We start from the raw sequence: 26,431 nt of genomic DNA on the forward strand, positions 1-26,431 counted from the left end.
TTGTGCGGCTCCGAGCGAATCTGGCGGTATAATTTTCAAAGTTCTGCGCAAAACTCCGCAGTACAAATTATGTGAAAATTCAAATGAAACTCAACCGACCGAGTGGCGAGAACTGCTGAAAATCACCAACTGCACCACTACACACAAGCACACACACAAACGCGCGTTTGCATTTTAGCACCTTGCAGCGGTGCGAAAGTTTCCAGATCGAGGCGATTCAGGTGGCGATATGCACTGACTCAGCATTGCTGCTGTTGTTGCCGTTGTTGTAGTGCAATTGTTGTTGCTTTCTGCCATGCTAATATGGCGTAATAACTTATTGCGAGAATTCTAACACTTTTGAGTCTTGACAACACAAAACACATTTTATCTGTGTAAAATGCTGGGCCTTCGAGCTGACGCCCGCCAGTGCGCCGGACGCACAGCTCATTGCGGTATTTCAAATTCAAAAAGTCTTGCTCGAGCCGGTAAAGGCATCCACTTTAATTTTGTGTGAGAAAGATTTGTGTAGAAGTCACTTTGGTATTTTTCCATTTTCGTTTACTTTATTGCACTCTCCCCTGCTGACGACCACTAACCACTTTGGCTGTATATATGTATGTCTGTGTGCGTGCATTTAAGCATACTGACTGACATTAAATGTTTATGTGACTGCATCTGCATATTTCTACTGCAATAATCTCAGAGTTAAGTGCCAAGACAATTTGGTGTTGCTACAAACTCGACAACCTTGCAGCTATCAAAAGTCATTTAAGCGTTGTGAAAGGAGCTTCGGTACCGTCATTTATATATGTATATACTTTTAAGACGCCTTGAAGGACGAAATGCCGCTTTATTTTGTATTTGTAAATTTCTCTGGCCATTCTTAGAGATGAAAAATTCCTAAATCCTGAGCTGTAAAATCCCTAACAACCTTGAATAAAAATAAATAAAGTGAAGTCTGTAAATCGGTAAGCTTACACATACAAAGGTGTAGATATGTAAATTTATTTGTCTATAACTATCAAATAGAGTAAAGAGTACTCACAAACAACACAATCTTCTCCACTCCTTCAACATGCCGCTTGCTGCTCTTCACTGTCTTCATATCACTTATGCACAGAAGCATCAAAAATTGTTTGATCACAACTTTGTATTTACATTTACTGTTATTTTTACTAAAATTGATTTTCATATGGCAAATATGACAACAAAAGGCCATAATGGTTAGACCTGCACTGCGTGTCCTTCGGAAAGTCAGTTAATTCTTATATGAGACTTTAGATATTTTTAGAACTAAATAATGTAATGAAAACAAAAAACATTACAAAAACGACATATTTCTAATGATATCGTGGTGTAAAAATTCTCAATGGGCGTGGTGTGTACTGATCTCTTAGAAAAGAGAAACGGGTTATTGACTTCGCTGACAGAAGTGAAATTCGGATTTTTTACGAATAACAAAGCAAATATTTACAGCTACAAATATTCCTCCGTACTTTTTCAACTCGAAACTTGATAGAATTCTGGTGCAAATATAGAAAAAACTAACACCAACGTGGCAACTGGCCACTTTACATGGCGTGGCAGTAGCCCAGCAAGCAAAAAATCTAAAATTTATAAATGACGTAACCAGATTTCATATGTATTCCACTCTTTGCACTATTATTGCCATAACTGTAAAATAAAGAGATAAATATTTCACCCAGTTTAGAAATAATATACTGGGTAGTCGAAAAAGTTTTTTCGTATTTTGTCAAAATTAATGTCAATGTCGTTGCAGTCGCATATCTCACATTGTGTCATACCATACAGTTTTGAAAAGATGAAATTTTAAGCTTCATTTAGCGAAAAAAAAGTTTAAAAAAGTTACAGCCGTTCAAAAATGAGTGAAAGTAATGAAGAAATCCGCTATATTCTGAAATTTTTGTATAAAAAAGGGAAAAATGCCACACAAGCCATCAAAGAAATTTGCGAAGTTTACGGTGAAGATGCTGTATCAGTTCGTGTAGCACAACAATGATTCGCTCGCTCCGTTCTGGAAATTTCGATGTGAAAGATACCTCATTCTGGTCGACCTATCCTTGAAAAAGTCGATGAACTTATGGAAAGATTGACCAAGACCGTCACATAAGCTAAGAAACTTAACATTCATCATCAAACGTTTTTGAACCATTTAAGAAACGCTGGCTACAAAAAGAAGCTCGATGTTTGGGTACCACATGAATTGTCTGTGAAAAATTTAATGGACCGAATTAACATCTGCAATTCTTTGCTGAAACGAAGTGAAATCGAACCATTTCTGAAGCGATTGGTAACAGGAGATGAAAAGTGGATCAAATACAACAATAATATGCGAAAAAGATTATGGTCTAAGCGTGGTGAAGCTCAACAAATGGTCGCAAAGACAGTATTGACGCCTCAAAAGGTTATTTTGAGTTTTTGGTGGTATTGGAAAGGAATCATCCACTACGAGTTGCGCCAGGCTGGTCGAACGATTGATTCTACATTCTACTGTCAACAACTGATGAGATTGAAGTAAACAATCGAAAAAGAACGGCCAGTACTGATAAGCAGAAAGGACAACGCTAGACCACACACATCTTTGATGATTCGGCAAAAACTAAGAAGATCTTACGAATATCATGATGAGAATTAACCGTTTTGGGCAAATGTAACTTAAAACAAATTATTATTTTTTTTTTTATCAAAAAACCGATTCCTGCATACCTACTTTATTCTTGAATTAATCAATTTAGGCAGATTATGGTATAAATTTGCAATCAGTAAATACTATTGAGCCTAAAAATAGAAAAAAATGTGTGCTTAGACGCTTTGATTTCTAGGAAAAGTTAAGAACTATTTTTATATATATTTTTTAAAATTTTAGGAAATAATCAAATTACATAATTGTCCGTGACAATGCCGCAGGTTTATTGGGTACATGCCGTGTACATATTAAATACACACACACAAGCGCAAAAGCAAATAAATGACGTTTCAACATTCAAGCGTTTCAGTAGCTAACTGAGATTGGGTCATTTCACACCTAATTGATAAAATGAATTTATTTATAGCCAAATAGAAAAGTCAAATAAACACACACACATACAGATACACATTATATTTGGTATGAATATATACATATGTGTCATAAGTGTAGAAATATTACATAGGTAAGCCGAATTACATTGAAAGAGCGTTCTCTGTTCTTCTGCTCCCGATCCACAGCATTTCGGCTGCTACCGGCTCCCGCCTTTGGCAAGTGAAGCCTTCGCTACCGACCAGCTTTGCAGCCACCACCACTTTTATCACCTATTATGCGCGACCCACACATGCATACACACACACACATACTTATGTCTGCATTAGTTTTTTCAATATTTTCGTTAAGTGTGATAATTTGTTATGTAAACCAAAACACATAACAATCTGGTAATTTGGTAGAACTTGTTATGAAGTCCACTTACAAAGTAAAAAACAACAACTGCAACAAGTACAAGAGAAGAAGTGAAAATGAATAGTTCGCGAGTGTGTGTGTGTGCAGTTGTGGGTATATTTCCGAAGTAGGCGCTAATCAAACGGTTTACTTATATACTCCACACATACCCTTTCAAACACACACACACACATACATACATACTCGCACACCGAGATTATTTAGCAAATTTTGATGATGATCGACAGCAGGGGCCAGACCTTGCGTTTATGATCCGAGCGGCTAGTCAGTTGGTGATACCTTCTCGTTGTGGCTGGTGGAAAGGTAGCTGGTATTCGAGTGGAAGTAATAAAGTGTTTTTTGAAATGTGAAAGTGTGTTAGGCAATTGCTGAACTTGGCAAGATGTCGGAATAGCTGAATGTATCCTTCTGAAGGAAGTTCAAAACCACGGCTATGCCTCATCTAGTCAATTGCTGCGATTGTGTGCCAACGTTCGAACAGTGTTTGCATAACTTATTGCCAAGACCAGACCTCAAGTTGCCATCACTGTTAATATGTGCTACTAATTTGTGTGCTCAATGTGTTTAGTGTGGCGTGACTCAGTCGCAGTGAAGAATTTTGAAATGCAATTGGGGCGATTAGCACTTTCTGCGATCACTTCAACACTGAAATTTCAATGAGTGGAAAAGAAATCTACTTTCAGCTTACATAAGAGTTGCTTGGTTTCTGCAGAATATGTGAAATTCCATAATTTCATAAAACCTGTTCGGATTATTGATAATTTACACCACCTGGTTCTAGAGACAAACTTATTATGCAAGTATACTTGTTGTACCTTGAAGAGGGTATATTAAGTTTGTCAATGAATAATAGCTAGATGGAAGCGTCGAGACAGTAGAATATATACATATACAATATATATCGTCACTTAAAATACAAAACAACGTATCTTAAAATAGTCGAAAATAGCTGTCAGACATAATAACCAATATATAACCAAAACTCAAGTTACTTTTTTGGTGTACGATAACCAATATATAACCAAAATTCAAATTCTGTTCAAATTTGAGTGGTTTCTATTATATCGAATTTCCTTCGCTTGTAAGCTTATGAAAAGTGATATTACGTTATTTTGCATGATAGGTGACGATATAAATGATCAACGCGATGAGTTGAGTTGAATTGGGCATTTCCGTTATTTCGTTTTTCTCTCTGTTGGTCTGTATATTCTCGAATTCGAATCAGTTTTTGAGATGTAGATGTGAAATTTTGCTTATTTTCTTATCGCACTAAAGGATGACTACACAAACTGATCGATTCGAACAAAGTTCTTGTATAGAAAACTTTTCTATTTGACAAATTATCTTCTCGAAATTCGAAACTCTCCGATCAAAATCAAAATAGAGATCTTTTCTTCTCATTTTTTATACTTTCTGTATACTTTATCACTTAAAAAAGGTACGTCAGTGATCGCGATAAGAAAAGTATCTCTCAGCTGTAAACAGGCTAGGCCACAGACGAGAGTACGAGATATTTGTACATGCAATATTCGTAGCACTTCCTAAGAGACAAACAGATACCGTTGTGCCAGGTTTGCTCACAGACGAACTTTTTAAGTTTCCGATTTCATTTATTTAATGTGTATTAAATAACTCCAAAGAGTTTCCTAAATGAGATCAGATTGAGACAATTTCTATACATAAAATGTTCTTATTGACCGCTCAAATTGTTTGGTGGACTTTAATATTTTATTGACTTCCTTGATTTTCAATATATTTGGACCAATATCTCTTTGAAATTGGAACTTTAAAGCTTTCCAAGACCTCAGTGAAGATTTTTATCGCTCATTGAGGAACATGTTAATTCAATTTAAGAGTACAAATCTTTCTCACGTTTGGAAATATTATATAAAATCCCCATATATTTTTTGTGACTCTTAACACAAGCCTCGTCAATTCACCACTGCCACCATAATAACCGCAACAACCAGCTAAAATGTGTAGGTGAAACGAAAGAAGTGAGTGAGCCTCTCACGAAATAACATGAAGTGTGCTTCGTCTACGAGCTGGCATCAAGCTTCATACCTTTCATGACAGAAGGTTTCACCCAACGTCAACTAAAGGCCCACAGTTTTCGGTGGCACATGCAACTTTTTGCCCAACCCACATAAGGAACTCATAACATGTCATCGTGGCTCCGGTCTCCTGACAAACCACTTATGGCGTGCATGCAACACATTGCGGCAACACTTGCAAAAACAAATGAACACACTATTTGGCTATGTTGTGGCAAGTCTCATGTGGCACACTTGACATTGTGCCGCCGGCAAGCAGAGGTCAAACCGCTGTCAGCAGAAGAGCAAAAAGCGCAGAGCAGGAAGTGCACAGCACACACGTGCGAGAGGCTGCGACAATCTCCGACACATGTATTTACAGAGAAAGCCTCGACATAATTGAATTTCTTGCCTTAGAATATCTAATTAAAGGAAAGGCTAATGCCAGTAACTAAAGGGGAGTGAGAGGAGAAGAGGTGCTCTTCAAGGAAAACTAAAATAAATGACAATTCTTGCTAAATAAATGTTGCTTTTGTGATTTTTTTTCTCATTCCCCATGCAGAAATTACTCATGTGGACAATGATGGAATTAGAGAGCAGCAGAATTTTAAAATTCACCACAAGCTATTAAAGAGTGGGCATTTCGTATGAAATTTTGTTGCGTTTGTGGCAACACGAGTGTATGTGGCAAGCTGTGTGTTGACGATTGGAGCAAAGTGTCACATTTACGACACTCTTAATTGCACTCACTGTCACACTGTCACTTTGAGCGTGCGTGAGCGCTTGGGACGATGTGTGTGTGTTTGTGTGTGCGAAGTGTTGCTTAGCTTGCCACTTCAGTGAGAAGCGTAAAAATTTCTACTTAAAATTTACTCTTAATGAAAAGCATAAAATTTGCAACTCAAATATGCCAACTGACATAACTTGACAAATTGAAATTTGCGCGCATAAAACTTGTTTACCAAATGCAATTTCAAAGCTCTATAAACGAAAAAAGACGCGGCGCGCCAGATATGCGAGTGCCTGCGTGTGACTGTGTGTGTTTATGTTGCTCGCGGTTATAAACTTCCACTTCGCTTGCGCATTTTCAATATTTGCTGCACAGACACACACACACTCCACCCCCCCGCCGATGTGTGGATGTGTGTGCGCTTCAAAGTAGCCATCAACATGAATCCGAAGCCATAAACGCAAATGAAATTGAAAATGAAAATGCGCAAATCCGCACTGACGCAAGTGCAGCATGGCCACAGCACCACAACAACAACTGCCATTGCCACTGCTACTGCTGCTGCTGCTGTTGCTGCCGCCGCTGTGGCTGTTATCACCGAAATGCAGAATTTTGATTGTTTGCCACATTCAATATGCCAGCTAGCGGCTGACAAATGGCGGGCACGACTGCTCATGCCACGCATGAATAATCTCCATGCCGCTATGTATGCACGTGTGACCGTGTATGTGTGACGCTATGAATGGAAAATGTGCTTTATTGCTGCCTAAAAGTGTGCTACACAAATGAAAGCATGATATGGGCACCAACACACACCCACACACGCACGTGAGTGTGAAAGCTAACATTTTGCAGCCGAAACTAATGAAAAACAATTAACTCGCTCGCGCACACACACACGCATATGAATTTGCACAAGAATGCCTCAATGTGTTGGATGCGGCATTCGAAGTGTGCGAAATCGATTTGCCAGCAAATTCATGAATTCTCGCCAAATACTCGTTTTAAGCGTTCACATTTTATCTATGTATGTGCGAGTAGCTCGTTCAACATTTGTATTGGAGATTTTGAGGTACATTCAAAAGCATCGAATTTTCTAAATTTTACAACAGTTATATGTACATACATATGTATGCAAGTGTGTATGTTCGAATACTTGTTTCAGGCTTCATTTAAGCATTATCAAATGTTGTTTTTTAAGCGCACACATAATCAAATTGCATATTTTTGAAATTTCGACTACATCTGCTATATAAATACCAAAATTAAAGAACAATGACCTGCGGCATTTCCAAATAGAAAAATAACAAGTAAGAAAGAGCTAAGTTCGGGCATAACCGAACATTTTATACTCTTGCAACTTGCAAGAATTAAAGCCAGGGAAGTAACTTCAAGTACATCAGGTCTTTTAGTTATATATGGGATCTAGGACGAGTTTTCATCCGATTTTATTCATTTTAAGGACAAATGTACAATTTTGTGAAGACAACTCACATATTGGCCGATATATAAAGTATAAAGTCATCCGGAAGCTCGAAAATCTTTATATAAGGTGTATGGGGCCTAAATGAAGTAATGACACGATTTAAGCCATTTGTAGCACACAGACATAATACTATCACGATAAGATTCTCTCTGAATTTCAATTACATATCTCTCACATTGACCGATATTTTCGGTAAAAGGTCAGCTATAAGCACCATAAACAGTACCTAGGGGATTGAGCAACTTTTTTTCAATTTAGGCAATTTTTAGTCATAAGATGACACACCTCAAATGCACAATTCGTCTTGATATATTAATCATTATTGATTTATGCAATGAAAGTTTCAAATGAAATTTAAATTTGTGTTATATGGGAAGTAGGGGTGTCTGTTTTCCGATTTCACTCATTTTCCGTAGAATATCACATACCAAACCAGGTCACCAAACTAAAAAGAACACTTGTCTGCCATTTTGAATATACGGAATAGAGATCATCTTAGATATTAATCGATTGTCGTTTTTTATATTTTGTAAACAACTCAAAGACGAAAAGTTTAAAAATAAATCATTTTTACATAAATTTCGTAAATATTATGAAACTAGGTCAACATATATTTTTATTTTTGTTGATAACTATGTTTTTTGACGATGTTATAGAAAATTTAGTATTTGTTATCGACATATTTATTTTCATTCAAGTGTAAAAACATCTCTGAATAATGAAATGTAATAGATTTTGTGACTGTCACTTACAGAATAGGAAAATCATCTCAAGTCTCAAAAATTGTGTCTAACTTAAAATCTCAAATTTGGAGACTTGAGACTGTATCACAGTGCAGAATCGCACGGTTAATCTCGTCTCCGAGGTGATTTGAGTCTAATCTACGCAAAAACTCTCTGTGCTACTCTGATTTAGCACCATCTATCACAGCTGATTTAGACACAACAAAGAGAAAAAAATGTAAACAAATAAATTAAGTAAACACAATTAATCTGAATTCACCTGAAAATGGACTTCTCAAATAAAAAAAATGCGTCCATTATTTCCATTATATGGAAAATATTTAAAAGAAGACGGCTTTTATAACAAAATACTATATACTTTTAATAAATATTAATGGCAAAAACATCTGTTCTAATATTCTGTCCAACGCCAGTGAGAACGGTCTTGATTGGTGAAGGGATTAAATGTAATTTAATCGCTTAAAATTTTTGGTGGGAACATAGCATAACGCTTTATCTATCTTGCTTAATTTTAGTTGATATGTACAACCGTTATATGAACAAAACGATTATACTATGTAACAACTGGTTGCAGGAGTATAATAATCCGCCTTCGACAGGAAATTTTGCGAAACGTTGCATATCGCTTGTATTTTCAATAAATATTGTGGCAAAAATTAAACTAAAATTTGATTAGAGAAAAACATTCTGAATATGCGGCATTACTAAAATATTTCAAAGAGATCACAATGCATTAAATCAGGTATGCAAAAATGAATATTCGCGCGTTAAATTAAAAAAATAAGCACTAGCTTTCAGGTAAGCTTTGGATGTAGCACTCTTCGTATTTTTTTTTTAATTTTGAAAATTATTTTGTTATTTGTTTTAAAAATTTTAAATTTTGCTTATTCGCTATATACATATGAATATTTCGATTTTTGAGGGTTTGGTTTACAGTTTTAGCTTTTCTTTAATTCAAAGTTAAAATCAGTTGGAAATGATAGTAAAATTATCAGATATTGCTTTAGTGTTGCTGCTTTCTTTGCTCCTAAATGTAATGTAAAGTCCGCAGTTAATAATTAAATCTGGAAAGTACGTAGCACAACCGCCTTTAAGAGGACATCAAGCTTTAGTAACACATTAATAATTTAATTTTCTTTTTTTGGTAATTTATTCATTACTAAAACAAGGAAAAACTTTAACTGCCCTTGCACCGAAGCTAGTACCCTTTAGAAAAGCTTCCTTACAAGAACTTGATGCCGATTGTTAGGTTTGTATTGCAGCTGTATGCTATAGTGCTCCGATAATTGAAAATTGGTTAGAAAAGGACATAAGAAAAATTTCACGTCGATATCTCAAAAGCTAAAGGACTAGTATGCTTTTATACAGACAGACGAGCAATACTAAATCAACTCAGATCATTATGCTGATTGATCCGCCTTTAACTTAATGAACAAAGTATTTCAGGACACACTTATTAACTTCTTCACAACCAAAAAAATTTCACAAAATTCATTTTGCGTTTGAATTTTTTAAATTCTGTTTGTGCGAAATTCAAAAAAAAAAAAACGATCACTCTGAATTATCGATAAATGCGGTTAACCTATAAAGAGTATCTTCAATATTATTGTCAAATTTGTCAATTTAAGGACGGTCAAGGGTTTTCACTTCAACTTAATTAAGCGAATAATTTACGGAGCATTTCAGTAAATCATTTCTACATTTGTTCAGCGTTCGTTAAGACAAAGGGCTAAATATCAAATGTCTGAATCAATAACCAAAACAAGCGATGAACAGCCTGCTGCCTTGGAATTTCTTGCTCAAGTTTCACATTACACAGTTGCTGTGAATTTCAATTAAAATACCTATTATTTCATACACGTAGGTAAGTTTGCGATTGCGTTTTGTTGCAGATAATGATGCACTTTGGGCACCTATGTACAAACTCTTCATTTCGCATTGGAGAGCGCGGCGTATGCCTGGCAAATTTAATGAGAACGTAATGAGTATTCATTAAATTACACATGCATACTTTCACACTGAGCATACACACACACAAATGCATTCAATCCCATGTGTATGCAATAATTTGGAGAAGGCATTGCAACACGTACTTCACATACTTGAGTTCCTCACTGCAGCCGAATAATTATTTAAATATTACGTATACGCCAGGGAGCCAGCGCTGCCGGCCTGATTATTTACTAAAGACGAGTGACGCTGCAAGAGCATAATTGCACGTTCCACGCAAATGAAGTGGAAGGGTAAACAAAAATAGGCCGGTGGCGTTGAATATGCAGTCATATATGTAAGTACACGGCACTGAGTGAAGGTAAAAACGAAGTGTCGAAGGTTTGAGCGGTAAAAGAAGATTGTAAGGGCGTCTTATGTGTCATTCTGCTTGATTACGAACAAATGAATGAAGAGTTTCGCATATTCATAGTAATTAGTGTCGCCTTGAATCTTGCATAAAAATTTACAACAATTATTCCATTCCCATTGCTTTAGAAATGTTGTTGTCCTTTACAGCACAAATTAGGTTGTTTAATTACTGTTATTTGATTATTGCTAACGACATTTGAATACTGAGTAACTCAATAACTCATGCTTGCAGGTGGGAGCAGCTGCTCTACCGCTTACCTTATGTGTTAAATATTGAATGTACTCAGTTGCGAATTGTGCGAAATAACTGAAAGTGAAGACGTTTATTTGCAACCTCAGTGATGCCTGGCCAAAGGAGATTTTTATAACTTTTCCTACGACTCCTCTTGTGCTTGACTGCACGTTTCGAAGGCTTTGCGGTGCTCTTCTCGAAAATATACGGGCCGCTCGGGGATCATATATTTTCGTTCGAGCACGTGCATCTTTGGATTTGCCAACAGAGAGCAAAAAAAGTGCAAAATATGTGCGATTAATGGACTGTGGTAGTAATCAATAACATGGCTAGTGGCTAAAGGTGTTCAAAGCAGTTTGCCGAAGACAAATTAGCTGAAACTGCATTAGCTTGGCCTCTCAAAGGCCAACCAAATTAGTCAAGAAAGGTAGCTCGGGAAATAGAAATTGAATGTTAATAAGTTTAGTTGGCAAGTGCCATATTTTAAATTTTTAGCTCCACAATTGAAAGCCGCTAAAAGCCTTTGACGAATAAGAGGCTAACTACAGCAGCGCTCTCGTTTATCAAGGGGTTATAAAAATAGATTTAATACCCGCTACACACATTTTAGTGGCATATTTTTACTCTGCAAAACCATAGCACGTGGAGTCTTTACAACAACAGCATGCATTCATATCTTTTCCTACCACTTGCAGTTATCATCTGCTTCCCGTAAACGAAACATTTACGGCTTTGCACTCCGCCTTTGCGTCGAGATGACAAACGAGCGGCGATAAAAAATTTGAACTAAAGACACTTAAGACGCTGACTACTTGACAACTTCAACTGAAAGCAGCTTTAGCGCCAGAACGGAGACTGCGACACGCTTTGGGTAGATGATGTGGCACAGAGTGAGCTTAACGGTGGGGTTAAGTGCTGCCGCGACGACTGTCGCTTATCGATGATGAAGCGATTGACAAAGTTTTGCGCATGGCAGCGCAACATTTTCCAGTTATCCTGACACCGTGGCGCAGAGCAGCGCTTATAGAGCACTTCAGCACATTTAATGTTTTCGTCACGACGCCACGAGATGCGTCGGGGAGCTCAGGGAATGACGTGCAATTGGCTGCAGAAAACGCGTCTTCAAGTTTATTTTGTGGCTTTTTATTTAATTTAGCATTTAGTTGTTTAAAATTGAAGTTGCGAAGGCGACTAAGATTAACAAAAGTAGTTTCAGATGACAAAGAACCGCACCGCACGAGTTCAATAGCGTGAGTGAGGATCATAAAAAAGCTAAAAGGTAAGAAAAAGAACAAACAAAAAGTAATAGTTAATATTAATACAGAAAAATGCCTTACAATATTCCAAAACCGATCAACTCTCACTTCTCAAGATAGCAAGCTACAAATATAATTCGGTTTCTCGGGACGAAGTAGTGCAAGTATTCAGTTTAATAACTGCCAAGTAGTCAGAAAAAAAGGCAACTGAGAAAACAGACTATGTTTCTTGCTTTTCGACGCAGAATTTTTGTGTATATAATTAAATAAGGGTAAGAAGTTTCTTCTACCGATGAAATCTTATTGGAAGTCTACTAAACAGTTTTGTTAGTATTTTTTATTTTTCTCCTCTTACATTTCTCACACATTGTTATCCTTTCTGACACATTTTGGCTTGCATCACTGACATATATATTCTGGAATAAATATGTAAAGTTTCGTTCTTTACCTTGTAAGGCTCGCGAAAACTGCACTTACACACTTTGTTGTTCTGACAAGCTTCTTCGGAATGAAATGCACACTTTCCACCTCTTTGCTCCTGTCGACATACCACTTGCAGCTAGTAAGTGGGGGTGGTAAGAGAGCAGCGCTTTTTAAGTTTTCCACCACTGCGAACGTCTTTGCCTTCAATACTCGGATCGTAAATTGGATTATTCAACGTTTGTCTTGTGGCAGATTTTTATTGCATTCTGCCAAGTGCGCTTCGGGCGAATTCATGATGAAATTCCCAAACTCACCGACAGCACTTTTATTAGTGCTTTCGCTTTATGTGTCTGCGCTATGTGGAAAATGGCGCAGCGGATAACTGTGCATTCATGTTTCGAGATTGAGTGATTGGAAAAACATTAGCGACGATATCATAAAATTCAACAGAAGCTTAAAAGTCATGAGCAATAGAGTAAAAGAGCTGGAAATTTTCAATTGATTTCTTTAAACGAAAACTGTTAGCTGATTTGAGTCACTTCGTTAAGAAATTTCCATTAACTCATAGGTTTAGCTTCTAGAAGACTTACTAACTGAGTAGAGAGTGAATCAGTGCCTCTCTGAGAATTTTGTATTTGAGAAGTGTGTTAAATGAGCTGATCATAGGTCAGGTCATTTAAAAGTGGCCTAACTTTTCTATTGAAATAGGTTTTCATGAGTTAAAAAATGTACTTAAACTTAAAAGCCAGCAAAGCTTTTTCCTATCCATAAGCTCCTTTTTCGGTGTAAATAATTACATTTCACCAAGCAATGCGAGAATACTCACAAATATTGCTTGAAACCCTATTTAAGCCAAGTTCATAATCACTTCTTACACATCTTGCTCTCATCAGCACGAAATAATATGCTTAGCTCTACAGTGCTTCATTCATAATTAATGTCATCGTAAGTTAAAGCGCATAAACCATTCTATATGTGTCACTTCTTGGCATAACTCTGGCAGGAAAAGAGTTTAAAAATACGGATTTCGGGTGTCATAATGAATGCTTGCTCAAAGTTTTCGTGAAAATGTGGCGATAAAAACCGAAAAGTGTATTGAAGTTCAAGCGCTGCTGCATTCGCCGCTAACCACTTAATTGCAATTGGTGCAACAGTGCGTATAAGTGACGCCACATAATGCTTCTTTGACACAACCAATTTCACAGGTTTCAAACTTATATCAAGTATGCGTTATAAATTATGCGATCACGTAAAAAAAATATTACAAACCAAAAATAAAAAAAAATAGTTTCATAAAAATATTGTGAAAGAGTGGCACAAAAGAACAACATTGGCAGCGACATTAATAAAATTAAAGCGACACCATCACGAAAATATCCGAACGCAACGAAGAATAACCGAATGAAGCGAAAAATTGCACAAAAGTGAGGAAATAAACTCATTACGTTGCACACGCCGCACCCACACGAGCGGCGAGGCGAAGGCAGCTGAGAAAGTCCTTGATGACAGCGTCAGCAGCAGCGCACATTCCTGTCGGCTGCCAAGGAGCGACGTGCGCTGTTGAACAAGTTCGTGCCGGCGTGCTGACAACTGGACACACACGCACACACGCGGTGGTGAATGAATGTGTTTAAAGAGTAAATTAAATTTTATGAAGTGGTAAATTTAAATTGCATCACCGCAGTGCACGGACAGCAGTCCGTTGCGCAGGCACCGGAGAGATATTGGAAAAGGAGAAGAGAATTTTAAGTGACCGCTGCGTCTGAATAGATAAAGTGTAATTCAGATCACGTTCGTCTCTTAAATAAAAAACCACCGAATGTACTATCGAAATTGGGTGCGAGTTCAACGCTCACAGGGGGCTTGGCGCTTCTCCGGTGAGGCACAACAAATTAATTGCGCGGCCAGTTTGCGCTGCGAGTAATGCGTTTGCGGCAAGGACAGCATTAAAAATTATTTAAATTGCCTTGCTGCGTGTCAACAAAGTAAGGTAACTCGCTCCCGAAAATGCTTTAAGCGTTGCGCTTGTACATTGCTTCAGCAGTTTCCATTTGGAAAATATTCTTGCGATAACATTTTTTACCATGAACATATCCATTACATATACATTAGTGCTCTCCTTAGCTGAGACAGAAGTGTTTTGTAGGCTAATGCTGCGACACTTATGCTTATATGTGTAATGGCATGTGTGTATGAATTATCCAGCAGCCACTTGCTGCTGTCATGGAAGGCATTTTGTAGCTCCGTAAAGTAATCCACCACTCAAGCTGGCATTGCCTCCTTCCAGCATCCTTCCAAAAACAATAATAATAATTCAGAATTTTAAAAATTCATCATTTCATTCGGATCCGGTTACCTCTGTATATACTATATGTATATGTATGCTTAAGCTCGTTGAAGACAGTTTTCTCATTAAAAATGTATTTGCCACAAAATGGAAGAAGGGCATTTACATATACATATATGTATGTATATATATATGAATGTATAAATGTCTGTATGCATATATGTATGTGTGTTTATGTATGTGTGTTCAGGTGCCATAGGTTAGTTGCGCGTTTGCTTGCCGTCACAAAATTTGAGTTGTGTAAAATATGTGTAATTTCTATGCCCACCTGTGGTTCTAACATCGTGTGATGTAAGATATTTGTATATATGTGAGTGAGGGGAATTAAAAATGCGGTTTACCATGTCACTTTTACCAATTTGCTGAGTATACGTACATATTTAGGAATAAAATATTTAAGTAAGCACAAATTCCTTACTTAGTTCTTAAGAGTTTTGATGCATTTTGTTTTTGCAGAAACAGTTATATTTTTTAAGATACAGTGGAGTGCAAAAATTTTTAGCTAAAATTTGTTTGATCTTTACAACTTTTTTTAGTAGCATTCCAGGAAAATTATGAAGCAATTTTAAATTTTTAAAGTATTTTTTTTGTTAATTTTTTAAAATAATCAAAATTTTAATTAACTTAGAATTTTAATTTTAATTTTATTTCTCATTTTAATTTTACTTAATTTTAATTTAAATGTTAATTTTAAATTAAATTTTTAATTTTAATTATTTTTAATTTAAATGTTAATTTTAAATTAAATTTTTAATTTTAATTAATTTTAATTTAAATGTTAATTTTAAATTAAATTTTTAATTTTAATTATTTTTAATTTAAATGTTAATTTTAAATTAAATTTTTAATTTTAATTATTTTTAATTTAAATGTTAATTTTAAACTAAATTTTTATTTTTAATTTATTTTAATTTAATTTAAATTTGGTGTTAATTTTAAATTAAATTCTTATTTTTGGTTAATTTTAACTTAATTGTTAATTTTAATTTTATCTTTGGTCTGAGTAAACATAATTTGTTTTTATTTTTATTTCAATTATGAATTAGACCATGTTATTTATTTCGAACATGTAATTACAAGCTACCTATATTTGCTGCGCAAAATTTCCGCACAATACTGTAGACGAGCATATTTACTTTAATTAAAAAGGTAAGCCAAAGTAAATTTTAATCTACTTCTTAGAAATGTATGTCGTTTCTTGAGCTGACTTGAAGCCTATTAAGGAATATTCTCCTACTGAACTTTGACATGTGCTCTTATGTTACTTTATGGCCAAATTAATACTGACATAATATTACTGCATTCGTTACGCAACTAATGTGGCAACTGTGAAGTCTCTGTACTTACTATATATGTATGTATACGTATATGTACATATATACTTTTGTGTGAGTTATGGTAAATACTACTCGTATTTATATTTGAATTATTTAAATAAATTGTATGTAAATAAGGACTTCGGTTTGCTTTAATTTTCTCCAATTGGTACCAAGAAACGGTAGTTCTTAGAAAGAAAAGAAATTTTTATAGATGCTTTTTTGATCTTTAATAGGTTGGTCGGAGGTAATGATAGGACAAAACTTATCATTTCGCTGGAAGTAACGAAATAAACCATTTTTCCACATGTTTTGAACATATTCACTTACTTTCAGCTTTCTATGAATATTTGGACAGACATAATTATTAGGAATGACTAGATATTTTTCATGGTATTCCATAGATTCGTTATCAAAAATATCTCACAACTCATTGATAAATATATTTTTTAATTGAATTGTTTTATTTACAAAAATTCTCTAAATAATTTTAAAATATTGGGTAGTCGAAAAATTTTTTTCATATTTTGTCAATAGATGTCGTTGCAGTCGTTTATCTCCAGTCTCACCAATCACATTGTGTCATACCATACATATTATGTTGGAAAGGTGAGATTTTAAGCTTCATTTAACCAAAAAAAATTAAATTCGGGGAAGTTGAAAAAAAAATCACAGCTGTTGGAAAATGATAGAAAATGAAGAAATTCGCTATATTTAGAAATTTTTGTATATAAAAGGGAAGCAACAATGGTTCGCTCGCTTCCGCTCTGGAAATTTCGATTTACACTGGTGAAATAATGTCTGCAACAATTCACACCATTAAACATTGCTGCCTTATTTGAAAATGCATTTTATTACTTTTACAAAGGCTTATTTGATTGCACTATTACAGGATAGTCTTCATAATCGCATTACTCCATTCATAATTGAATTACAACTTTTGGGAGCACAGCTCTTATGATCACATCGATCCACAAAAGCCTGGCCATGATGATTTTGTGGAAAGGTGTAGGTTTTCCATTTCGAAATTTTAGGCAATGGAATACACACACACACATACATATGAGCGGTTTTATAATTGCACACACCGTCATCAAACGGTAGATTTCATTTGCCACCACTGAGGCATAGCAAAGAGCAAACGAAAGAGTGCGAGTGCGAGGGAGGCGCTCGAACTTTTATTATTGTTGCTAAAAGTATCCGTTACAGGATATGACAATGCCGGAATAAATATTTACATAGAATTGGTAGTAAATACGAAAAGTTGCCAACAAATTAAATCAATATTTGGACAACAATGTCGCTCGCCGGTTGTAAATGGCGGCGAAAGTTTTCCTTCCACAGCGAATGCGACGACAAAGTGAAACAACAACCGTGCAGGCGCAACAAGGCGCTTTATAACAATGAAAATGGCGGGAGTGAAACGGAGGAGGTTGGATGGAGATTTTCTGCTAGAAAGTGACAAACTTTTTGCGCCTAACTCACGCCGCGGACTGAGTAGGTGAGTGCGATAGTGACAGAGTTGAAGTTATGGTTCGGCAAAAATAAATGCTTTTAGGTTAGGAGTTTGCTGGCAATTAATTATGGAACTCTAATATAATTAGTTTCAACCGCAAAATTGCAGAAATTTAATTGAATTTTAAATATGCGAGAAAAAACACTTGTTGGACAACAATTTCCGCCGCTCCGCAAAAGTACTACGCAGATTAAGCAGATACAGTTAATATGGCAATTATAAACATAAATGTAAATATTTATTGAAAATACAAATAAAAAGATTAAAACTTAAATTTTCACTGCTAAATGCTAAATTAAAAAAAATTGGAAAACTAATAAATGATAAACGAAAGACTCAAAATATTTATTTATTTTTTTTTTGTATAAAATTTTTTAAAAATTTTAAATTCGAAGTCCATATTTTGACAGAATTATTTTTATTTCTCACTAACTTAGCGAAACCACAGTTTCTCAAAAATGCATTAGCGCAAATCCAAAATGGCGAAAATAGCAATAAAACTCAGTAAATTGTTGCCATTAGTAAAGCTCTCGTTTGTGGCTAAGAGTTCATTGAAAAGTTTGCTAGTTTTGTAATTAGTTTGAACGCTTGGTGGCGGGGATTTCGTGTATTTTACCAAATGTACACACACACACACGCATATGCTCATGCAATTATTGAATATGTACATAAATGTAAACACGTGTATACAAATGCATGTGGCATAAACTAGTTTCGCCAGTAAAATGAAAATTTAGTGGTAAATACACCGTTACTTATTTGTTGTTGCTTTGATGGGGATGAAATGTAGAGCGTTGGCGTTAAAAGCAATTATTCGCAATTACCCACACCCAGTGGTGAATCGCACGACTTCACGTTGTCGCAGGACTAAACCGCGCTTAATACACAGCACGCTTCCTTTGAAGTAGCTAAAAGCAGAAGTGCTAACCAACATGTTAAAAGCGCTCGCTGTCATTAACTTAATTACACGCTCACAAAACTATTATTTTCAAACAAATTCAGGGAGGCATTACTATGCTTCCAACAACATTTGTTGCTCCTTTTATTTTATGCAGCAATTTTCCCCTCCTTTGCTTTTCACATTTACAAATCCATTCTATGCTTCTAAGTGTCAGAGTGGAAGCTAATTTGCGGTCTCACCATGAATATTAGTTCCGATTCGGTTAATAGCTGTTGCTGCTATTGTTGGCAACCACAAACCTCGACGAGTGGAAACTATTGTGGATAATATTAAACCAATATTTATGTTTTATATATGCACATATGTATATATGTATGTATATTTTTATATACACAGGAACGAAGGCAAAAATGAATTATGCAATAAAGGAGTGTGATTTTACGTGCTTGTGGCATAGCTTTTATTATCTGAAGCATTAAATAGATTATCATTTGGAGAGCAAGTAGATACTTTAATTTTAAATGGCATTATTCGACAAAAACCTGCAAATACTCATATGTGTTCATATGCGTTCATATAAGTTCACGCAAGTGAGAAAAGTTCTGGGAGCGCCATACACTTAGGAGTCTTCAGAAACAATTATTATGGCTCAAGCAGCTCACGATTTCCGGATTTAGATCAAGTATACTTTGGGTGGCCAAAAAAAACATCCCCTCCCCAGGGCTGTGCGCTGCGGTTGGAACCCGCCAAGTAAAAAACTCCCCCAATAAATTTCAATTCAATGAAAAGGACAGAGCAGCCTCGGAGTCATACAATTTGGACGAAATTAACAAGAGACTTGACTGTTTTTAAAAAGTTAAGTAGGTGATGAGATGCCATATATTTTTATTTATAGCCAAAATATACTCAAATAAAATTACAAAATATATATGCAATATTATTTTGTGAACTACGAAAAATATTGGTAATTAAAAACTCTCATCTTAGACCAGTGCAGAAGCCTTTGAAAATGATAAAAATAAATAAATCCATATTAGGTTAAAATACGAAAAATAAAATACGGGCGATTTGTGGCCGGGAAAAGGAAGGAGAAGGGCCATTTTTATTTTTTAAGGATTAATTTTATCTCGATTGCCGGAAAAATTACTATTGCTATTCAAAAGAGGCATACAGCAACGTTGTAGGTAATGAAAAGATCTATAACTTATGTATACTTACATTTTTGACATAACCTCAAAATTTAATTGATGCATTCAAATAACCCAGATCTTGGGTATTTTATTTTTAACTTGTATAAAAAATCTTTTCTTTCACGAAATTTTGGTGTAAACTTACCTTCTTATGTACCTAACACACTGTATTTTATTTAATTTTCACCTGATATTGACTGCATATCGAAAAAATCCCCACTTTTCAATCAAAATATCCGATTTTTTTTAAAAGTTAGTAAGTTTTATATTTTCAGAACAGATAGAAAAATATAGCAGATATGACCAATATATAACAAGAAAAGAACTAACGACTTATTAAATAGGTCCAGGAAAAGTATCTACAGACTAACTGCTCCTATAACAGGGCATTGGCCATTTGGAGAACATGCGTTCAAAATGGGTATGCTCTACAAGAACATCTGCCGAGGTTGCGAGCTAGTAGGGAATAAGGAAACAATTTTACACTTTATCTGTGCATGCCCAGCCACATCGCAGATCCGACACAGAACACTTGGAGTCCATAAAGCACCAAGCCTTGAATGGATGTCTACAAAAGGCATAACGGACATTAGTAGCTTCATCGAAACCACAAAATGGTGAAACGTGATAGCAATAATAAAAAGATCTACGACTAGTGCATCAAAATGGCACAGCTCGTGCTTATTGAGCCCGAAATACAAAAGGGCTGCACGGTTGATCGTCTTCAGCTCCTTCAGCGATTTTGATTTATCTCTACGTCCGACTGAAAACGGATACCATTACAATGAGTGAGTGTTGACTTGTTTGAATGCCAAACTCATAAACCTATGTCTCATCGGCAGTTATAATGGTCTCCATGAATGTGGGATCGGAATTCGCAAGATCAACTAGTAGGGAAATGATGTCCAAAGAGACTTGTTTACGGTAACCTTTTTGAAAAAAAATCAGCTTTATCGGGGTGAGTCGAGCAAGAACGCGTTTCATACCCAAAATATCTACCAAAGTTATTCGAAAGGATTGGCGAGATATGTCGAGCTCTCTAGCCATCTCTCTGCTGTAAACGCGCACATATTTGGCATAGTAATAAAAGACAGTCCTACCAACTTACGAAAATACATTTTTGGAAATATCATTTATCCGAGGAATTTAATTACAATTTCCGTGTGCTTTTTTGTCACAATGTGTTACAAATGAGCTTTCCACAAATGTTGGTGTCGTTGCTGTTGAGGCTTTTCTAAATTTCCTATTTAAGGCTAGATTTAAATTTCACTCACTCAATTGATATGAAAATATTTGTTATGCGAAAATATATAACCTTAACGAGATTTTATTCACCCGGCCCGGACTTTCCCCTTCCATATAAATACATATGTAGATATGTATGCCCAACAACCAAAAGGACATTTCCCTTTCAACATTTCATTTAATAATAGTGGATGCATTCAATTATTTATTGTCTGCATAAATGGCCACTTCGCTTGTTCTCTGCATCGCCATTCCGCCATTCCGCCACAATGCCCAATAATAATTTCAATTATTTAATAAATATTTTATTGCCTATCTATCAATCAAATGGATTGAAACGGAATGTGTACAGAGCGTTCGGCGCATTCATAAACGTGACATGCGGACATGTGGCCGTTTTGCTCCGGATTACTTTTTATCGCTTTCATTTTGCAGTGAATTTCAATTTATGTGATTAATTAGCGGGAAGCAAAAAATCATTGTGTGTTTGGCATTAATAAAATAAAAACAAAATCACGCATCGAGATAATTAATACTCGTATTTGTTCAAAGCAATTAATCGGCGTGCAGCACATTAAAAGACATTAAAATATGCATGCTGTACATTATTTGTGTTGCTCGCCATGGCGAATGTGTTGAATAATAAATTTAAATTTTGGCCTTCTTTGGTTGAGTTTTTTATGGCAATAATTTTTCGTTTATGATACGTTGTTGTTAATATACTACATACAAGGTTTAATATTTACACCCAGAAGGAAGCGTCAGAGACCCTATAAAGTATATATGTATATATAAATGATCAGTATGCTGAGCTGAGTCGATTTAGCCACGTCCGTCTGTCTGTCTGTCTGTATATATACGAACTAGTCCCTCAGTTTTTAAGATATCGTTTTGAAATTTTGCAAACGTCATTTTCTCTTCAAGAAGCTGCTCATTTGTCGGAACCGTCGATATTGGACCACTATAACATATAGCTGCCATACAAACTGAACGATCGGAAAAAGTGCTTGTATGGAAAACTTTCACATTTGACAATGTATCTTCACAACTTGGCACAGGATAATAATGTAATATACGAAGAAATTGTTCAGATCGGTTAACTATAGCATATAGCTGCCATACAAACTGAACGATCGGAAAAAAGTTCTTGTATGGAAAACTTTCACATTTGACAAGATATACTCACGAAATTTGATATAGATTATTTCATAAGGCAACAATGTAATCTCCGAAGAAATTGTTCAGATCGGCTTACTATAGCATATAGCTGCCATACAATCCGAACGATCGGAATCAAGGGCTTGTATGGAAAACTTTCGCATTTGACGTGGTATCTTCACGAAATTTGACATGAATTACTGCTTAATTTCCGAAGAAATTGTTCAGATCGAATTACTATAAATGCACGTGTGAAGGGTATATTAGCTTCGGTGCAGCCGAAATTAACGTTTTTTCTTGTTTTCATTTGTTTCAGTTAAATGAATAAAAACAAAAAGATGGCAAGTTCTTTAAAAATATTTATAATAGCCTTCTTAAAATCTTTTAGTTTTAAAAATTAGCTTTTTTCGAAACAAATTTCCAACAGGTCCAACATCGATTAAACTTCCATTTTGATGGGGCCCTGCCTGAAGTTTCACAATCAATTTTTTTGTATGAAAATTACTGCTGTTTTAACGCACCTCGTTCAATGTAGAATATGATCTTATTATCAAATGGGGATTTGTAATTCTTTTATATATGTAGATATGTCAATTACATTGCTCCAAAAATTATTAAATTAACAATTTGAAGTTCCTTTGGGTGCTATATAAAATTGAATAATTTTTTTATTTTTTTTAGTTTTAGCATTTTTTATTAAGTACACTGACGAGCGCGAAAATCGCAATGAAAAGCTTTTAAGTTACAGTTGCCATATTTACTGAGATCATGTAGTTTTTTAGTGCTTTAAGTAGATTTTTATGTTGAATAAGAAAATCTAGATGTGGGCATTTTCACTTGAATTAAAAAATGTAATTAATTAATTTCTAATTTTCCCTACGATCTTTAAAACATACACGGTTCGCTTTCCCTTTCGAATTTTCTCATCTGCTTCTGCGCTTAGCTTTTTAGTTCTAAAGCTCAGGCAGAATAGAGCGTTTCTAATATCACAAGGAATTCAACATCACTATTTTCATTGCCGCTGCCGTAGGCAATATGTTGTTTGTGGTAAACGCGTTCCTTGCGTTTTTATGAAAAAATTATGTTAAATTGATTAATGACGAATGTGTTCGGAGATAAACCCAATTGAATTGTATACCAAACAATTAAAACATTTTTTATAATTTTTATTTATTGTTGTTGTTGTTTTATTGAAATGACAAAACAATTGGGAACAATTAGTAAACCACTCATCAACTCAGCCATGTCATTTAAAAGTCATTAGGGCAAGTAATTTCCAGCGAAGAGGCTTGTCTGTCTGGGTCAGGTGGGCGATGGCTTGGACAAGTGTAAAATTACTACTGACAAATGGTATTGAAGAGCATTGACTAAAGTGGAGCAACGAAAAAATTCCCATAATACAATAGTATCGTCGTAATAAATGGCACAACGATTGCAATGCAACATGCTGTGTCTTTTCATCTGTTGCATGCTTATCGGCTACTCGTGGCAGGTGATCGTCTTTTAATTACAAATATTTTTTCCTATACTTTCGATGGGTAAATTTAATTTTTTTCTCTCCACAGTACTGTTACCAGCTGAAAATACTGAGCTTTCGCAGCACCGACACGCCCGATTACCGACTTGTCATGGACTGGCAGAAGAATATGACTTTAACCGCGTCGACGTACGTCCGAAAAGCAGTCGCAACGCCGACCTGGCACCTCCAACTGCTCCAATTGAACACCAAACGCAATCAGCTGGGCAAAATCGAGCCGCCGAAGTCGCTCTACAACGCCACCTATAAGACGTGTGAGTTTTGGAAGTATGTGAAGCGCATACGGGTCTTCAACAATGTGGCCCAACAGCTGCTCTCCAAGAGTGGTGGCAACATGAGCCTAGACTGCCCCTTATCGGTGGGCACGTATGTCTTCAAAAATATACACGTGCCACCTGACACCGGCATGCTGAAGTTCATGTACTGGCCCAACACGATCTACACACTGCTCGGCACGGTCTACGATCAGCGGCCGAACAAGACTTTGGAGAAATTATGCCACTACGAGATCAACGGCACTGTTATCAAGTCGTGTTAAATACCATATTGTTTCGGAGTATTCCAGAAAACCAGTTAACTGTAAAAAAAGCATTGAAAAACTTGCACTTCTTCGTCGAGTTAGTTTAAAGTCTTCCGAAAATAAGCAAATTTGAGTCTTTGGAATCTTTGTAAAATTGTGCGTTTATTTTTCTTTAACTAAGGCGCTGTGGCATTAGCCGGGTTGCATGTCGAATTGCATCCCCGTGCGTGTGACCCAATTCCGACGGCTCGCCAAGGGAGCTTAATTATGCAAACATTAGTTTTATTTTCCTTTTCTCATTTCCTGACTTTTTGTTATAATAACGGCGCATTGTTGTTGTGTACTGTGGCATTCTTGGTTTTTGCTTTGGCGGCTTTCTAACATCCGCGCGACTTTAGCGCCAATCAAGCAAATGCAGGGCAAACATTCTGCACTTTGCACGATGCATGTTGCACAAAAGCCGTAAGAGCTGCGTGCCGCGGCACACTTTGCGGTGCAATTTTTTCTAATTACCGCTGTTTTGAGCACAGCGCAAAAATTCCATTGTTTTCATCGTATGTATTCCGCTGAGTGCGCGCCTGTTGCTGCTCCCGTGTGGCACACAATCCTGCGGCATGGGCTTTTGTGGCTCTTTGTGGGTTCAAACGCTGTGTTCGCAAATGTTTTTGTTTTTGCATAAAATTATTTTGAATTTTTAATTAGCAACGTCCATAGGTGGATTTTACTATGTTAATATTCCAGCGAAAACAAAAAGGAAGCGAAAAAATATTTCTGTTCGCTGTGATGATAATGAGACATAAAACCAGAATCCTGGAAAATTATATGTTTAATAACAAAAATGAGATTTAATTAGGTTTTAATCAAAATCATGTTCTTAGTGTTTTTGAATTCATTTTGAAAAAATTAAATTTTGATAAAATATGCATTTTTGTACTTAATTTTCTATAATATTGCTCAATATGTGTAAAATTTGTCGTGTGGCAGCCGCGCATGCAATTTTTCAATCAGAATTTTTTTTGATTGAAAGCCTTTAAGCGAAGCCTCCCAGCAAATAGAAAGATGTTAATATTGGTTGGTCAAAAAAGTCTTTTCGTATTTATAATCAAGTTTCAACTTATTTTTTTATATATTTTTAATCAACTTTAATGAACCACATATGCACCATTTTGGTCGACCACTTTTGCCATTTATCCGCTTGAGACATTATTTTATCAGTGTAAAACTATTCTGGTTTCTCTGCGAAAAACTGCGACAAGTAACTTTCACAGGCTTCTCTTGAAGCCAACTTTACTACATTAAGGGAGTTCTGCATTGACCGAAACAAATAGTAGTCCGATGGTGCAAGGTCAGGACTATATGGTGGATGTATCAAAACTCGCCAGCCAAGCTTTTGCCAGTTTTTGCCGAGTTATGAAAGATGTGTGTGGTCTAGCGTTGTCCTAGTGCAAGACGAAGCCTTTTCTGTTGATCAGTTCTGGCCGCTTTTTCGATTGTTTGCTTCAAACTCATCAGTTGTTGACAGTGAAATGTAGAATTAATCGTTCGACCAGCCTGGAGCAGCTCAAAGTGGATGATTTCTTTCCAAACCCACCAAACACACAGCATAACCTTTCAAGGCGTCAATCCTGGCTTTGCGACCATTTGTTGAGCTTCACCACTTTTTCAACGATAGGTCGACCAAAGGGAGGTGCATCTTTCACATGATACACGAACTGATACTGCATCGTCTTCGTAAATTTCACAAATTTCAATGGTGGTTTGCGTGGCCTTTTTTATACAAAAATTTAAAAATACAGCGAATTTCTTCATTATTTTCACTCATTTTTGCAGCTGTAACTTTCTTTCAACTTCCCCGAATTTAATTTGTGTTGTTTGCTAAATGAAGCTTAAAATCTCACCTTTCCAACACTATATGGTATGTGGTATGACACACTGTGGTTAGAAGCATTGGAGATATACGGCTGAAACGACATCTATTCACAAAATACGAAAAGACTC

At 35.9% G+C, this 26,431-nt stretch overlaps 2 protein-coding genes across 5 annotated transcripts in view; one reads left to right on the forward strand and one right to left on the reverse strand.

Moving 5' to 3' along the window:
* LOC120775670 (eye-specific diacylglycerol kinase) overlaps positions 1 to 26,431 on the reverse strand; it is a 242,124-nt gene that overhangs the window by 76,211 nt on the left and 139,482 nt on the right. The gene's annotated exons all lie outside the window — the stretch shown is intronic.
* On the forward strand, positions 22,740 to 25,238 carry LOC120775679. Its single transcript, XM_040105971.1, has 2 exons — positions 22,740 to 23,868; positions 23,942 to 25,238. Exons 1-2 carry the CDS (start codon positions 23,797 to 23,799, stop codon positions 24,449 to 24,451), a joined length of 582 nt encoding a protein of 193 aa, XP_039961905.1. The 5' UTR covers positions 22,740 to 23,796; the 3' UTR covers positions 24,452 to 25,238.

Source organism: Bactrocera tryoni, chromosome 4 (assembly GCF_016617805.1).
Source record: "Bactrocera tryoni isolate S06 chromosome 4, CSIRO_BtryS06_freeze2, whole genome shotgun sequence".
In the NCBI taxonomy this organism is placed as follows: Eukaryota; Metazoa; Arthropoda; class Insecta; order Diptera; family Tephritidae; genus Bactrocera; species Bactrocera tryoni.